Raw genomic sequence first — 18,679 nt, 5'->3', positions numbered from 1 at the left:
TGTATTGTTCTATGTTCTATGTTCTATTATATAGGGACATGGTAAAAAAAATCACAAAAAATCTGTTACAGTGCATTATAGTGATTGAATTATAAATTGTCACAGGTTTTCTATTACAGTGAAGTGCAGGTAATCTGTTTTCTGACTGTTTACAAGAGATCCATTCAATTATTTTATGGGGAACCTGCTGCAATCTATTGCAGGGAACCTTGTAGTGCATTGCAAAAACCGGTTACTGAACATTAGAGGAATAAATTAAAGTATAATCTCAAGAATGTATTACAGGAATTGTCATGCGTCATGGAATCTCACATTGAATGTTGGGGAACTTCACACGATGGTGACAATAATCTTGAATTGTGTTTATGGTAATATGTTACAGCATTTTTCAGAAAATGTGTTACATTGAATTACATGGAAATCTCTTCCAACGCATTATGCTGAAATCTTCTGCAGTACTTTACAGGCTGTTACAGGGCATGTCTTACAGTTTGTTAAAGGGAAATGTGTTCCTGGAGATTCATATAAGATGATAATGTGTGTTTGTTATAGTGAGTCACCGGGAAATTTGTAGCAATGATTAACACATTAATTTGTTACAGTGAGAAATGTGTTATAGTATGACAGGGAATCTGTTAAAGGGTGTTTGAGATACATTGTTGTTATCTGTTACAAAGGAATTAGTTCAATGCTCTATGGGAATCTAATCCAGTGTATAGCATTAAATCTATTACACTGTCATAATAAGCCCATTACACATTGCTTGATAGTGGGTTTTGTCCATTGCAGTATGGCATATCATTACAGCACGTTACAAGAACGGAATGACAATGTATTACTGAAAGTATGATGTAATGAATTACAGCTTTACTGTGCATTCCAAGGAATCTTTTGTAGTTTATTACAGGATATCTGTCGCAGTGTATTAAAATGAATTTGTTGCAATGTGTTAAAGGAATATGCTTTCACTTTCACTTTGCTTTCACTATAGGTACACAATACACAATCAATTAAACTGCTGCAAGCAATCGGCTACAGTGTGTCAAAGGAAATCTATTAAAGATAAATTATAGAAATTGTACTGCCGCAGTTACAGGAATCTGTTTCCATTCATTGCAGACAATTCACAATAATAAGCAGATAATCATGATTATACCTTACAATGAATTTTCAATGGTGTCTTTTAGGAATCCATTATGGTACATTCCCAAAAATCTGTTAAAACATCTTCCATGGTATGTGCTAAATTGTGTCACCGTGACATAGAATGCTGGAGGCTTTACAATACAATAAATCTAACCCTTGTTATGGAAAAAGAATTTACAATGTTGTTCCTAAAAAAAAGTGTGATGGTACGTTACCCATGTTGCTTTGCCATGCTTTGTGGGTAATCTAATACAGTGAATTAAATAACTATATTGTAGGTTGTTAGAGGGAATGGGCCATATTTCATTGTGTGGACTTTGCAAACTGTGTCACAGGGGAAGAGCAACAGAACATTACAGGTAATCTATGATAACATGTTAAAGGAAACTGTATACAATGTATAGAATACTGTTGTTGCAGTGTGTTACAAGGAATTGGTTATAATGTTTTCTACAAATCTGTAACAGCATCTTACAAATTGGCCCATTATAGTGAATTATATGTACACTATGAGAATGCATATTAAGAAATCCAATATGAATTGTTAACACAAATCTGTAACAGTTCACTGTGAAAATTTGCAACAGTGCATTAGAGAGCCTTGTGACAGAGCATTACAGAGGATCTTTAACTGTGCCTTTTACGACATTTGTTAAAATGAACCAGAGGGAATTAATTACATTGCATCACAGTGAATCTATAACATCGTATTGAAGGGGAATTCACGATAGTCTGTTACTAGGAATCTGTTGCAGTGTATTGCAGTGAATTTGTCACAGCGTGCTACAGGGGAGTGTAGCAGTGTATTGGAATGAATCTACCATATTATAAAGCAAATCGGTGACAAATATTACTACAAAGCTTTGACAGTGAACAACCTGAGAATACTTAAGGGTTTAATATAAAAAATATGATACTGCACATTATTGTGAATCCATTGCAGAGCATTACATCAGAATCTGTAACCGTACATTACTTGGAATCAATTACAGATCTGTTCAAATGTCTTACAGGAAATAAATTCGTGTCATAAAGAGTATATATGTCAATCCTTTACCATATGCTACTAAGAATCTATTATTTGTTGTTACAGAAGACTCATTACAGTGCATTACACATAATTAGTTGCAAAATATGAGGTTAAGTTTATTATAGATTGTTACAGGGAATTGGTGAGAAATCGTTCCAGGAAACCTGCAACAGTGAGTCCCAGGGGATCTATTTTGGTGCTTTCAAGGGGAATCACAACAGCAGGTAATCTGCAAAAATATATTCAGTAATCTGTTACAGTGTAACATGGTTCAATTGAGAAAATTTGTTACAGTGGGCATATGGGCATATGGGTTGCAATTTCATAGATAATATGTGACATTGTACTATAGAATATATTACATGGAATTTGTTCCAGTATGTTTCAGGGAACCTGTTGCAATGCATTACAGGATTATATTGTGGGAGCTTAACTCTGAATTTATTCCGTGTATCACAGATAATCTACAATTAAGAGGTAATCTACTGAATTACTGTTCTGAAATTTTGTTGCAATATTTTGCAGGGTATGTGCTACAATGAATCGGTTACAGTTTGTCACAGTGTGATAGAGTGAATGTGTTACATATGCTATTAGAAACTTATGATAGTTCATTACAGGTGTTTGCTAACGTGTGTTACTTTGCCGTCACTTGGAATCTGTTGCATTGCTTTTCTGGCATACTGTTTATCACTGGTAGACATAGTTATTTGCAGCGTTTCAGTCATAGTGAATTGCAAAGAATCTGTCACAGTATATTACAGTAAATGTGTAATCTGTCACATGGAATATATGATAGTCTTTTGTGGATTTTATTACATGCTAGAGAAAACCTGTTACGATGCATTGCAAGAAAGCTGTTACTATGTGTTTCAGAGAATGTTCTGCATTGCATTACAATGATTCTGTTATACTGTATTTCCAGGACTCTGATAAGGTGTATTTCAGGGAATTTACTGTACCCTGTTGGAGGAAATATTTTACAATATGTTGATGATATTTGAGTCAAGTATATTCCAATAAATAAGTTGAGATATTTTACAGTGAATCTGATACTATGGATTGTTGGACATTTGATGTTGCTGGTAATTTCCAAGAATCTTAACAGTGCAGTATTAGATAGCAATCAAAATGTATCACAGAGGACCTGCTTCAGTGCATAACAGTGATTGTATTACAGTACATTTCATGGACTTTGGCATGAAAAGTTTCAGAAAATATGCAGTATATTGCAGTGTGGTACAGGTAATTTGTGATAGTGTGTTACAGCAAAGCTATTATAATACAAGAAGACAGCTGTACTCCAATATTACAGTGCATTCTTAAAAATCTGTTATATATGTATTATCATGAATCTGTTAACAATTGTAATGCAGTGTATGTTACTTCATGGTGAATCCACTGCAGTGGATCTGTTACTGTGCAATACTTAAATTCACTGCAGAGTGTGAAAGAAGATCTGAGACTGCAAATAACCATAATTCATCATGGTCAACTATGAAAAGTTCACAACAGTATTGACAGTGAATCTGTTAGAATGCTTTACAGTGACTTGTGACAGTCTGATTTAGGAAAATTATTACAATGCATTAAAATAATCCTTTTTCTTTGAATTGCAAGAAATCTGTTTCACTGTGTCACAGGCAATTTGTTTTGTTTAATTGTAGGGAAATTTACATCTTCTCGTAGGAAATCTGTAAAGTACAATACAGGGATCTATTACAATTAATTAAAAGAAATTATTTTCAGGTGTTAGCATGATCTGTAACAGTGAATTGCAGTGAATCTACTTACTATTACCTTGCATTGTAAGGATTCTGTTGCAAATGTGATGTGTTGCAGAGCAAATTGCTACAGGATATTAGAGGGAATTTTGTTACAATATTAGGCATCTGTTACAATGTCCTACATCTGTTGCAATCTGTTGGATTTCCATTACAGAGAATGCTGTCTGATAAAGAGAATAGAGGAACATTATATTATAGAGAAATCCATTACAAATCAACATGTTTGCACACTATTACCTTCCATTGCAAGGATTCTATTATGGTTTGTCACAGGGAATTCTGTTATTGTACACTATTGAGGAAACTGTTCTATACATTTCAGAGTATACAATTTAGATGAATCTGTTGCAGGGAGCAACAGTGAGTTCAGTTACATTGTACCACAGGGTATATCTTCTGGTGAATTGCAGGGAATCCCTTACCCTGTGTTGCATTCTCTCTGTCAGATATTGTTGTACTTAGCCATGGGAAATTAACTTCATCATATTACACAGGAGTCCGTTGCTTAACTGGAAACGTCTTACACATTTACAAGGAATAAGTTAAATAAACTGTTTGGAATCCACAGCAATGCATGTAACAGGGGGTGTTGAACATTGTACCACAGAATATCTACTTTCATCCATTTCAACAATTCTGTTACAGAGCCTTTCAAGGACTCTGCTCCAGTGTATTTCAGGGAATCTGAGAAAATATATTATATGGCATGGGACACAATATGTTATATATGAGTCGGTTGCATTGTGTTACGGGGATATTATTACATGGGAATCTGTTAACATACATGAAATGGCATCTGTTTTCATGGAATACAGGGCACCATATTACCAACTGTAACAGGGGAACCCCATATGGTACAAGAGGTTCTGTTGGTCATAGTGTGTTACAGGGAATCTATTATAATGTATTGAGGGATTTATTACAGTGCTGTATTGTGCACCTCAAACCATATGAGACTTTGCTAATTTCAGACAATCTGCAACAAGATGTTGCAGGTAATCTTTTACATATGTTTTAGCAATTCGATCATAATGTGTCATGGCAAATCTGTTACTGATGTGTTATTGATACACCATGCCTTACAGTATATTACACAGAATTATTAAAATGATAAAGCAGCCTAATATGATATATTACAGGGAACATGCTGTGCACAGTATGTAAACCAGGTACAGTGTCTTTCAGGAAATCTGTGACAGTGCATTCCAATGGCAGAAATGCTAATGTGTTGTAGTGGTTTTCCTGTCACACACTGCAACAGATTGTCTGTAATAGTAGAACAGATTCTTTGTAACAAAGTTTTGCACATTATGGTACTGTGAAACAAATTCCCCTTTATTGTGGATCAAATTCACTAAAAGGCATAATAAAGTTACGAGGAATTTACTTCACAGGTTCCTACATCTTTTATTGAATGTCTTCTGCAATCATGGGAATCTGTTGCAGAGTATCATAAGGAATGTGTGACTATGTGCACTAAGGATCTGCTACAGTTTTACAGGTAAAACTGTTCCAGTAGGTCACCAGAAATCTATTACACGCAGAAACTCAGCTACAAAGACTCATAGATTGTCTCTCCCAAGCCTGTAACTTGCCTTTCCTGGAGTTACATCTCCATCCCTGATCACACACTTCACTGGAAGCAGTCAGCAAATTTAGCTGCCTTATAAACCTCAGTGACAGATAACTCAATACACACCCGGTGGAAAGCAGTTACTGCATTTGTAAGACTCAGGAAATGAACATGGGATGAAACCAAGCTGCCTCATAAGGAGCAGGAGGCTGCTGGTATATGAAGCCTGTGTTCTTAGCACATTGTGGCATGTGGGCAGCTTGCGGTGATCAAGGAAGGAAGCAGAAACACCTGTGGGGTCTGCAGCACCTTCTTACCATCTCACAGGAGGGCAAAAGCAGAAACATTGATGGTGCTCTTAAAAAAAGACAAATTTAGCAATCATCAAGCAGAGGGTACTGCTGGCTTGGTTTCATGGAGATGCTCACACCCCAGAAATTTGATGTAGTAGTTGAATTCAGGTGGGTAATAGGATGGCAAAGACTCATTCACAATGAAGTGCAACATGGAGCTCCTTGACATTGATGGAAACATCCATGAGTCATTAGTTAGTAGCAAGAAGCCATAGCAATGGGTGCTGGTTCCCAAAGTAGCAGCCTAGAGGAGCGGGGGGGGGGGCATCACATCAAACAGTATAATAGGGTCAGAAGCTGCCTCTCATGGATTGGTCTCACCAGCAAAAGAAAATATGCTTTGCAGCAGCTCCATTACTGTGAGGATGCTGGCACTCCAGTACACCTCACTGAAAATTGTTACAGTCTGTTACTGTACCCCAGTGCATCACAGGGCATCTCAGATGGGTCGTCACAAGTTTCAGAGGCATTTTCAGAAATTTGGTGCCTTGATATTTTACAGAGGGAATTTGTGACATTGCCTTGCATATAATCTGTACAGAATATGAAAAACAGTCCATTGCATTGCTGTGCTCCTGTATGTTGATGCTGATCATTGACAGTCTGGTAAAAGAGATTTGTGTTGAATGAAACAGAAAAAAAACTGTGGAAATCTGGAAGAAAACAGATATTGCTGGAGAAACTCAGCAGTTCCAGCAGCATTTGTGGACAGAAAGCACAGTTAATATTTCAGGTACAGTGACTCTTTTTCAACACTGGTCTGATGAAGGGTCACTGAACCTATAACTCTAATCCTCTCTACAGGTGCTGCCAGATCTGTTGAGTTTCTCCAGCAATGAATGTTTCTGTTTCAGATTTGTGTTGTAGTTGTTGAAAAGAATCTTTTCCCATGTAGAACAGGGAATTTGTCAGTGAGAATGTGTGACACTGGGAGTTTGACAGAGCACATTAAATAAATCTATTCCATTCAAGTACAGGCCATCTGTTACAGTTTGCTTTTCTGTCCCAATGCATCACTGGAAACTATGTTACTGTGCATTACAGAAAATTGATCATAGTGTTACAGGGTGTGGATTATGGGGGCAGCTGGGGAGGTGATGGTGGTGTGATGATAATGTCATTGGATGGTCAGATGCAGTGGAGGATATGAAATCAAATCTGATCTCCGCACCTGGTGAAATCTAAATTCAAAATTTTCTTTTTTTTAATTTTGCAATTAAAAATAGATATAATCCGCTATAGTGACATGAAACCACTGTCATAAAAATACATCTGGTTTATGAATTCCGTTTTTGCTATTCTTGCCTGGCCTCTGTTCATGTGAATACAGACCCACAACAATATGCTTGAAACTTAACTGTCCTCTGAAATGGCCTAGAAAGCCATTGAAGGATGAGCAACAAATGTGGAGCACATGAAAGGATAGATAAAAAGTGTTCTATTAGTGTGTTACATCAAATTCTTTATAGCACATTGTCAGGAAACTGTGACAATGTGTTACCAATAATGTGTTGCAAGGAGTTTATTGCAATGTGTTATAGATGATCTTCTATTGTAAGTTTCAAGGGAATCTGTTACAGTGTATCTAATAATCTGTAAATGGATTGTAGGGAAATATGTTTCAATGTGCAACAAGTGATCCATTGCATTATGTCATGGGTTATGCTACAGAATATTTAGGTAAGGTGTTACAATAAGTCAGAGAGGAATATGTTGCTGCATGTTACAGGTTAGCGACAGGGAATTTGATTTAACATTTTATAGGTAAAAGTCTGTCTCAGGGAATTTGTCACAGTGAGACTGGGCGAGCCCACATGCTTTGGGACCCAGGTATCTGGGTGAAAGCGGGGTCCTCATTGATGGGCTGACAAACTTCCTCAAAAGATCAATAGGTAGTCATCTAGCACCGGAGGTTTGTCAGCCTTACTGTCAGATAGGAGCAGCTGAAGTAGTTGGAAGGGAAGAAGAAGTACTGCATTCCTAATCGCTGGTCACAAATGGGGATAGAAGAAGGAACAAAAGGGTTAGCACTATCACACAGAAAGGTAAGAAAGGAATAGGCACTGCAGTAACTGAGGCTGTTTTTAGCTCAACTGAAACTCTATTGTCTACAAAGGTGTGTACAGATAAACTGGTGGCAACCTCTGCTGAGCTGACAACTTCCAAATGCAGCATGGGTCCACTTTGCCATTGGTATCATGCCAGGGCATCAGCAAAAGTGCACTAGCCTGGTGCCGGAATGAAACAAATTGGCTGCTGGCTTGATCATTTGTCTATGTCTGATGCACTTTGGTAAGAGTAACCGGAAGGCAAAGTACAGGGCTAATGGTAAGATTCTTAGTAGTGTAGATGAGCAGAGAGATCTCGGTGTCCATGTACACAGAACCTTGAAAGTTGCCACCCAGGTTGACAGGGCTGTTAAGAAGGCGTACAGTGTTTTAGCTTTTATTAATAGAGGGATCGAGTTCTGGAACCAAGAGGTTATGGTGAAGCTGTACAAAACTCTGGTGCGGCCGCACTTGGAGTATTGTGTACAGTTCTGGTCACCGCATTATAAGAAGGATGTGGAAGCTTTGGAAAGGGTGCAGTGGAGATTTACTAGGATGTTGCCTGGTATGGATGGAAGGTCTTACGAGGAAAGGCTGAGGGACTTGAGGCTGTTTTCATTAGAGAGAAGAAGGTTGAGAGGTGACTTAATTGAAATATATAAGATAATCAGAGGGTTAGATAGGGTGGATAGGGAGAGCCTTTTTCCTAGGATGATGACGGCGAGCACGAGGGGGCATAGCTTTAAATTGAGGGGTGAAAGATATAGGACAGATGTCAGAGGTAGTTTCTTTGCTCAGAGAGTAGTAAGGGAATGGAACGCTTTGCCTGCAACGGTAGTAGATTCGCCAACTTTAGGTACACTTAAGTCGTCATTGGACAAGCATATGGACGTACATTGAATAGTGTAGGTTAGATGGGCTTGAGATCGCTATGACAGGTTGGCACAACATCGAGGGCCGAAGGGCCTGTACTGTGCTGTTATGTTCTATGTTCTATGTTCTCTTGCACACTGCCAGGGAATATCACTGACCATGGGATTGGCTGTTGTGACAGTGTCTCACCATTTTCGTGACAAGCCCCCAGCTCCATGCCCACCACCCCAGGAAAGTTTAAATACTATGTGTTACAGGAAGTCCTGTGACTATTTGTTGACAAGAATCTGTGACAGTAACTTACAAGGAATCCATTACACAGTACTGGCAGTCATCATCATGCATTACAGAGAATTGTTTAGAGTGTGTGACATGAAGCATCCTGCAATAATTTACCAAAAATTTGGAAGTGATTGCTCTGAATTTGTTCCAGTGTGTTATAAGGAACCTAGAATGCAGTATCAGAGGAACATATGATATTGCCATGCTATGGTGAAATCTGATACAGGTCAATCTGTTACACTATGCTACAGTAAAATCTTTGTGTGTTACAAGAGCATCTATTACACCATGGTACAGTGACATCTGCTATACTGTGGTACAAAGGAAGCTGTGAAATGCTTAACCAGGAGCCTATTACAGTCCGTTATTGGAATCCATTATAAAATGTTATAGCAGAATCTGTTGCAGTGCTTCAGATTAAATCTGTTGTAGTGCATTAGTGAAATTTATTACACTACACTGTAATCTCTTCCAGTATAACCTGTTACACTGTTACAGTGAGATAAGTTACAATACAATCTATTATATTGAGTTACAGGAAATCGACTACATCAAACCTGTTGCAGAGTAACATGGGAGAAACTGTCACACTGTGCTACAGTGGGATCTGTCAAAATGTTTAGCAGAGAATCTGTTTCTGCACTTTGCTGTGAAATCAATTGTGTATTACAGTGGAAAATGGTACATTGTGTTACAGTGAAATTATTTGTATATTAAGTGGAATCTGGTACACCATATAAGAGTGAAATCAGTTGTAACTGTTGCACAGTGCTGCAGTGAAATCAGTTGTATTATGTTACAGTATATTGTTACACTGCATTACAAGGAAATTAGTTGTAGCATGTTCCAGTCATTGTTTATTACAATGGAATCTGTTACACTGAGTTGCAGTGAAATCTGTTATAGTGTGTCGCAGTGTAATCTGTTGAAGTGGAATCTTAACAAGGAATCTGCGACAGTGCATTGCTGGGAATTGTTGCAATGCAATACAGGAGAATCTGGTACCCTGCCTTAGAGGAGAATCCTGCAGTTTGCTGCAGGTATCACAGGGGCTTGAGGAGAAGGGCTCTGTTGGCACCAAGCTTTGGTTTTCTAAAATGTGACAAGACATTTGCTTCTGACAAGGTATTTTTCACCATCACCAATGACAGCTGCTGAGATACTCAAGGATATTTGGATGTGCAGAGGCTGGAAAGGAAGGAGATAACAAAGTGTGGAGCTGGATGAACGCAGCAGGCCAAGCAGTATCTTAGGAGTACAAAAGCTGACATTTCGGGCCTAGACCCTTCATCAGAAAAGGGGTATGGGGAGAGGATTCTGAAATAAATAGGGAGAGAGGGGGAGGCCAACCGAAGATGGATAGGCCCTATCTTCTCCTCTATCCATCTTTGGTCCACCTTGCTCACCGCCCCCCCCCCCCCCTATTTATTTCAGAATTCTCTCCCATCCCCCTTTTCTGATGAAGGGTCTAGGCTCGAAATGTCACCTTTTGTGCTCCTAAGATGCTGCCTGGCCTGCTGTATTCATCCAGCTCCACACTTTGTTATCTTGGATTCTCCAGCATCTGCAGTTCCCATTATCTCTGGAAAGCACGGAGGATGAGTTAAGAAATAATGTGGCAAACCATGAGGTGGGATTCATGTGACTCTATGCCACCAGTGAGGCTGAGAACTAACTATAGATTAAAATCCTTATCTTGCTATTCTTCAAAATAGTGTGTCCTTGATCTTCTTTCTCCATCTGCAAGGTCAGACAGGAACTAAATTCGACATCCCCATCTATTAATTGACACCTCTGCCAAGGCAGTACTCCTTCAGCATGATGTAGCAATGCCAACTTTAAATTGAGCATGAAATCTCTGGGGCAAAACTCGGCTACTGGCCCATCCTGTCTCAGAGGTGAGAGTGTTACCTGCTGATATTTAGAAATTGCGCAGGGAAGATGTGCAGGGAAGATGTCAAAGGAAGGGCCTTTTGATTCATTTTTTAATTGTTTCTTCATTGCTCTGGAGAAGGTAGTGGTGAGCTGACTACTTGAACAATTGCAGTCTGCAAAGTATAGGGCAAATCAGTGTTATAAGGTAGGGAGTTTGAGGATTTTGATCCAGTGACAGTGAAGGAATGGTAACATATTTCCAAGACAGCATACTGACTGGTTTGGAGGTGAACTTTCTAGAGGTGGTGTTCTCAAGTATCTGCTGCTCTTGCTTACTTGATGAAGAAGTCGTGAATCTGGATCCAACGGCAATCAAGGCAGTGGACAGCAGACCCAGAGATGTAAAGAGACTTCACCAGTTCACTGTCAGGAGTGAATCAGGTCTGATCTTTCTGATTTGGCTCAACATTTGTCTTTTGGACATTTATTTTTCTCAGACAATCCCATGCATTCCCACAAGGCATCACACCTTGTACTTCAGCCCATGGGTATGCTGTTCCTGTCAGGGTCCTTTGCTGCCAGACAGCAATTGCAGACATAGTGGCCCCTGTCTTGTCTCACAGTCAATGCAGGGTGAGCAACTTGCATTTTCATAGCACTGTTACCATCTCAGGCAACTGCAAAGCATCTTGAAGTCCAGGATTAATGATGCCCCCTCTTTGCTGGCACTGAGCACCACTTTGGTGATGTCAGAAATATCACAGGCTATTTGCGTGCATCAAGACTCCACAGCTGATGGTCTGTCTCTCTGTCCATTGGGTGAATGTTGGACACTAGAGCGAACGTCCTCCCCTCAACCCTTGCCACAGCCACCCCATCCTTCAGAACACACTCAATACCATTCTGCTTAAAATGATAGCAAGAGGCTGGATGACAGCATATATTGTAGAATCCTACAGTGGGGAAGCAGGCCATTTGGCCCATGTAGTCCAAAATGACTATCCACAGAGCACCCTACCCAGGGTCACCCCCTACCATGTCACTGTATCATCACACTTCCCATGGCTAACTCACCTAGCCTGCACATCCCTGAAAACTATGGGAATTTTAGCATGGCCAAGCCACCCTAACCTGCACATCTTTAGACTATAGGAGGGAAGGGAAGCACCCAGAGGAAACCCATGTGGACAATGTGCAAATTCCATTCAGACAGTCACCCAAGTGTGGAATCAAATCCGTGCCCCTGGTCCTGTGAGTCAGCAGTGTTAACTACTGAGCCAATATGCTGCTGTTATCAGGTGTGTGTGAAATGTGCACTTACTTCTCAAAATGCCACTGCTTCTGGCTGTGCAGCACTCCCTCGGTGGGGATCTTTGGTCCACTTCTAACACTCAAATGCTAGCTAAACCATCACTGCCTGCATCAATGTCTGCACTGGTGAACTGGGGGAGAAAATGCATGACCAGTGACGACTGAGGACAGAATGCTATGCTCCCGCAAGACAAACAGTGAAGAAAAATTCCCAGCCAGATGGCATGTGGAGTACAGAGCCTTCCGCAGGGAGGGAATGAAAAATGACCCATGCCCATGTGTCTTTCTTATTAACCACCACTACAACCACTAATTCAGCAGGTTCTCTCCAATTAAGAGAAGGTGTGACAATCCTGAAAATGACTGAACAGAGGGAGGTGGTTCAATTCAAATAGAGCTGGAGGGTATGGGGGGGAAGGGTGCCATCGTGCTGAACCCACATAGAATGTGGTGCCCACCTCTCTCTAAGTTACGGGGTAACTTGTCCTCCCTCCACCTGCCAATTTGGTACATCCAAATCCCCCTCCAGTATATACCCAAGTGTTAGAATTAGAATCAGAATCAGTTTTTTTCACTCAAGTAGAGGGATACAGGGGTATACTGGAAAGTGTATGATGTTGCCATTCATGGTACAAAGGTACTTCATTCATGGTACTTAGCTACCTTTGGTACATAGGTAGCTAAGTATAAAATCTTAGGCATAAAGTAGAAATATAAAGAAACATTATAAGTTCAACATTAAGTGTCATTGGAATCATGCTGCCTCTATTTGAAATACAAGAAAATTGCCTGTAAAACTATATTTTTAAATGGCTTGCAGGCTTTTCTATCCCTTCCAACCCTGCACTCCGCCACTCCAGAATCTGTTTGTTTTGGCTGCTACACTTGTCTCCTGCATCTGGCCTGTCAGAGATTGGACTGTCTGAGAGGGAGCAGTCAGCTCCCGCCAGTACTGTAGGGGAATGAAGTTCAACAGCTGAGGTTCGGATGGCAGCATCGGGGGAAGCAATGTGAAGTATGTAAACAGCGGGACACTGCCAAACGCTTGCTGCTGACAGCGGCTCAGAGCGAAGCACAAAGTGAGAGAGAGAGAGAGCGCGTTTACTGGTAGCCAACTTCGCACCGCAGTCTGATATTCACTGCCAGTGAAAAGCAGGCCGTTGATTTCCCCTATCCCAGTTCTTTTGATGTTTTGTTTGCTTTTCTCTCTCTCTCTCCCCGAGTCACGGAACATTAACAAAAATCAGGTTCGCCAAATCGCGCACGGCAAGGTTCCGCACTTAAAGCAGAGCCGGGGTTTGAAATTCTACTCTTTTATTTTGCACTCTTTTAAGCTGCGATTTTGATTTGAGACATTTGTGTGGAATGGAACTCTCAAGCGTTGTGAAGGTTTTTCTCATGTCAGTCTCCAGCTACCGGGGTGAAGTAAGTGTCACGTCCATGAGATGACCCGGGGAGTGCTTAACACTATAGCACAGAGCTAGGGCTTTCCATGCTGTAGTGCTAATGTCACTACCTGTGGGCCGAGAGGTCCAATTCAATCCCGCAGCAGCTGCTAAAGTGTTTCGCAACATATCTGCTCAGGTTAATAAGGAAATCTCTGTAGCAGCACCTGACCCATTGCCTCCCAGCTTCCTCCCAAGGGTCCCCGTGTTAGTGTTGTCAATCACAGGGGAAATGGAAAATTAATCCACGGGATCGAGATGGAAATTCGTGGGGTGGGGGGGGGGGGGAGGAGAGCATAGCAGAGGGGATATGGGGTAACATTATTTACTTAGAACCTAAAAGGTAAAACTAGTAAGACATGCAAGTGACATTTCTGGTCTGGTTTTATCTCAAAATATACGTCTAGTGGAACCAGTTCCACGCATACCTTTATCTGAGTGATCTTACAGGCCCTGAGACTGACGGCCCATTCGGAGATTCTCTTTTCCACCTTCCAGTGCCCCAGGCTGGACACTTTGTTTTGCCAGGGGGTGAGGTTGGTGACAGCCAGAACTCCCACCCCCTGGCAACCCACAGCTCATCGCAAACGTGCCCTCGCTTTCAACATTCCCTTAGCTGTCTGTTCGAGCCCCTCCTCATCGCCATCTCCAGCCCGTACACCCTCCGAGAACCCTTATTATTCCTATGATTCCAGCCTCTTTCCTGAGCATCCCCGCAAACTCCCCCAACCGATTTTTAATCATTCTGTTACTGGCTGCCGTGCCTCGAGCGTTCCCAAAACTCTCGATGTTCCTGCCTGAGCCAATCCATTAGGAAACTCCTCAGAATCTCTCTCTCTCTCTCTCTTTTCTCCGTCCTGCCCTCCGAACCTTCTGGTCACCCGAACAGATCTTTTGTCTGGACAGTCACTCCTGTGAGGTTTCCTTTGAGGGAGGTGCCTTCTTGGTTCAGGTTGTTGTTGGGGGCCAGGAGCCGGTATCAGCTGGGTTGACACATTCAGACAGGCGGACTCGAAGTGCCACCCTCAGACATTAGCTTCCAGCCTGTTTTAGTTTATTATGTTCCTGGCATTTCATTTCTGAGACACCGTCAGGCCAATGAAAGCTTGCCTAGCCCTTCTGTTTAACCGCTCAGATACTGATAGGACCCTGCAGTGAATCAGAGATAATGGGAACTGCAGATGCTGGAGAATCGAAGATAACAAGGTGTGGGGCTGGATGAACACAGCAGGCCAAGCAGCATCTCAGGAGCACAAAAGCTGACGTTTCGAGCCCAGACCCTTCATCAGAGAGGGGGATGGGGAGAGGGTTCTGGAATAAATTAGGGGGAGGTGGGAGGCGGACCGAAGATGGTAGAGGAGAAGATAGGTGGAGAGGAGAGTATGGGTGGGGAGGTAGGGAGGGGATAGGTCAGTCCGGGGAGGACAGACAGGTCAAGGGGCGGGATGAGGTCAGTAGGTAGGAAATGGAGGTGCGGCTTGAAGTGGGAGGAGGGGATAGGTGAGAGGAAGAACAGGTTAGGGAGGCGGGGACGACCTGGGCTGGTTTTGGGATGCAGTGGGGGGAGGGGAGATTTTGAAGCTGGTGAAATCCACATTGATATCATTGGGCTGCAGGGTTCCCAAGCGGAATATGAGTTGCTGTTCCTGCAACCTTCGGGTGGCATCATTGTGGCACTGCAGGAGGCCCAGGATGGACATGTCGTCTGAGGAATGGGAGGGGGAGTTAAAATGGTTCGCGAGTGGGAGGTGCATTTGTTAATAGCGAACCGAGCGAAGGCTTGGGGACCGCTTTACAAATCACCTCCACTCAGTTTGCAGTAAACAACTGCACCTCCCAGTCGCGAACCATTTCCCATTCCTTCGAGGACATGTCCATCATGGGCCTCCTGCAGTGCCATAATGATGCCATAGGAAGGTTGCAGGAACAGCAACTCATATTCCGCTTGGGAACCCTGCAGCCCAATGGTATCAATGTGGACTTCACAAGCTTCAAAATCTCCTCTCACCCACTGCATCCCAAAACCAGCCCAGCTCGTCCCCGCCTCCCTAACCTGTTCTTCCTCTCACCCATCCCCTCTTCCCACCTCAAGCCGCACCTCCATTTCCCACCTACTAACCTCATCCCACCCCCTTCACCTGTCCATCCTCCCCGGACTGACCTATCCCATCCCTACCTCCCCACCTATACTCTACTCTCCACCTATCTTCTCCTCTATCCATCTTCAGTCCACATCCTCCTCTCTCCCTATTTATTTCAGAACCCTCTCCTCCTCCCCCTCCCCCTCTCTGATGAAGGGCCTAGGCCCGAAACGTCAGCTTTTTGTGCTCCTGAGATGCTGCTTGGCCTGCTGTGTTTGTCCAGCTTCGCACTTTGTTATCTCGGATTCTCCAGCATCTGCAGTTCCCATTAACTCTGAACTTGTGCAGTGGCACTGTTGAACTCTTCGTACTTTAAGTGGGTCATGCACTGTGCTGTTTAACCCTTAGTGTGCCAAGGAAACCATGCAGTGGCCTATTTACACCAAGTGTACTCCGGCATCATGCAATGACTTGTTTAATTCCACGTGTCCTAGGGGAACAGTGCAGCGACCTTTTTAACCCCCTCAGGTACAGGGGAACAGTGCAGTGACCTGTTTAACCCCCTCATGTACAGCGGACCAGTGCAGTGACCTGTTTAACCCCTTCATGTACAGGGGAACAGTGCAGTGACCTGTTTAATCCCCTCATGTACAGGGGAACAGTGCAGTAACCTGTTTAACTTCCCTCGTGTAGAGGGGAACAGTGCAGTGACCTGTTTAACCCCTTCATGTACAGGGGAACAGTGCAGTGACCTGTTTAACCCCCTCATGTACAGGGGAACAGTGCAGTGACCTGTTTAAGCCCCTCATGCACAGGGAACAGTGCAGAGACCTGTTTAACCCCTTGTGCTGGGAACCGCACAGTAAGTATTTAACACATTGTATCCAGAAGTAGTTTCATAGTGAGCAGTTTGTAATTTTGAGTACAAAGGGTATGACACTGAGCTGTTTAATGCCTCATATAATCGGAATGTCTTATTGTGAACTATTTAACTTCTCGTGTACCTTGTGGAATCACATAGTGAGCAGTTTAGCCATTCGTGCACCAAGATTGTCTCACAAGCTGTTTAGGCCTTATTGCACTAAGACAGTCTGACAGTGAGCTGTTTAACCCCTAGTGCAGTGAGACAGTCTGACAGTGAGCTGTTTGACCCCTAGTGCAGTGAGACAGTCTGACAGTGAGCTGTTTGACCTCTAGTGCAGTGAGACAGACTGACAGTGAGCTGTTTGACCTCTAGTGCAGTGAGACAGTCTGACAGTGAGCTGTTTAACCCCTAGTGCAGTGAGACAGTCTGACAGTGAGCTGTTTGACCTCTACTGCACTGAGACAGTTTGACAGTGAGCTGTTTAACCTCTAGTGCAGTGAGACAGTCTGACAGTGAGCTGTTTAACCTCTAGTGCAGTGAGACAGCCAGACAGTGAACTGTTTAACCTCTCGTGCAGTGAGACAAACTGATAGTGGGCTGTTTAACCCCTAGTGCAGTGAGACACACTGACAGTGAGCTGTTTAACCCCTAGTGCAGTGAACTAGTCTGACAGTGAGCTGTTTAATCCCTAGTGCAGTGAGACAGACTGACAGTGAGCTGTTTAATCCCTAGCACAGTGAGATAGTCTGACAGTGAGCTGTTTAACCTCTAGTGCAGTGAGACACACTTTGACAGTGAGCTGTTTAACCTCCAGTGCAGTGAGACAGTCTGACAGTGGCTGTTTAACCTCTAGTGCAGTGAGACACACTGACAGTGAGCAGTTTAACCCCTTGTGGACAGAGAGATTCTGATAATGCTTTGTTTAACCGTTTGGTATTGGAAGAACCTCCTGTCTAAACTGCTTAACCCCATACGTACAAACACTGTCTGACAGTGAGTTGTTAATCCCTCTGTACCAGAGATACCTTTCCCAGTGGTCATCCACTATTCCAACCTACTGGCACATTCTTCCTCAATTTGGATGGCCCTTGAACATCCATCATTGTGGTACAACAAGAGGCCATTCATCCTATCGAGTCTGTGCTCATCAAGCAGTTGTCTTTGACTATTCTTAATGATTAGAGTTCATAGTAAGTGCAAATAAGATGATTTTCCGATCCTTTTTGTGTTGGGTGTTTGCGACAGTCTGGAACTGGTGAGGTTTTGCTGGGCTTCCAGGGGGTGGGAACAGTCACTGTCGATCTTGCAGCTAGTGTGATGGCAACAGGTTTAGCCCACGACACTGTGGGAGGGGTAGCTGAGCAGGCCATGGATACCTCGATAGGGATGAGGTTAAAGATTCTGCAACTTTTAGGCCTGACAGGTAATTTTGAGGATCACCGTGGGACAAGTGAGGCTCAGTTCAGGAAGATTCTGATGTCCTTCTGTCACATGTGAGCACGTCACCTGACTGGCTGTCTTGTCTGTTTTCTCCACAGCCGATCCAATAGATGTTTTACAAGTGTTGCAGTTTAACAGGTTACCTGAAGGAGTAAGGACGACCACAGGCTTCTGTCCCAAAAGGAAATCTGCCTCCAGCGCAGATGTGGCTTACAGAATATCCAAAAAGGCTCAAATCAGCGCCCCCACCAAACAGCTCTTCCCAGGTAAGGACAATAGCACTGAGCATGCTGGCAAACTGGAGGACCTCTGTGCAATGCCTGAAGTTGCAGGTGCAGAGGAATGGGAAAAGCTTTAACTAATGATTGGAGGCAACTATTTTTTCTACAGTAACCAGTACTTGCAGACCAATGATTGAAAACGGCCCTCTCACCACATCATCCAGACTCACAGAGTGATTGTCTTTGGGCCTTATCCATAAATGCCCACTCCATGTACTGTGAAGTTTGAACCTGACATGTGCTGCTATTTGCCTGTTCCAGAGGAAATATAAAGGGCTTAAGTAGAAAG

At 42.6% G+C, this 18,679-nt stretch overlaps 1 protein-coding gene across 5 annotated transcripts in view; it reads left to right on the top strand.

Annotated features, from left to right (window-relative positions):
* The window catches only part of LOC125467727 (collagen alpha-1(V) chain-like), a 256,531-nt gene that overhangs the window by 30,473 nt on the left and 207,379 nt on the right, over positions 1-18,679 (top strand). For all 5 annotated transcript variants that reach the window (XM_059639782.1, XM_059639785.1, XM_059639787.1 and 2 more), the window contains exon 2: positions 18,208-18,375. In XM_059639782.1, the coding sequence (XP_059495765.1) occupies positions 18,208-18,375 (168 nt within the window). The remainder of the gene's footprint in view (positions 1-18,207; positions 18,376-18,679) is intronic.

This window comes from Stegostoma tigrinum, chromosome 34 (genome assembly GCF_030684315.1).
Source record: "Stegostoma tigrinum isolate sSteTig4 chromosome 34, sSteTig4.hap1, whole genome shotgun sequence".
NCBI classification, from domain to species: domain Eukaryota; kingdom Metazoa; phylum Chordata; class Chondrichthyes; order Orectolobiformes; family Stegostomatidae; genus Stegostoma; species Stegostoma tigrinum.
This window is presented reverse-complemented; position numbering and strand designations above follow the sequence as displayed.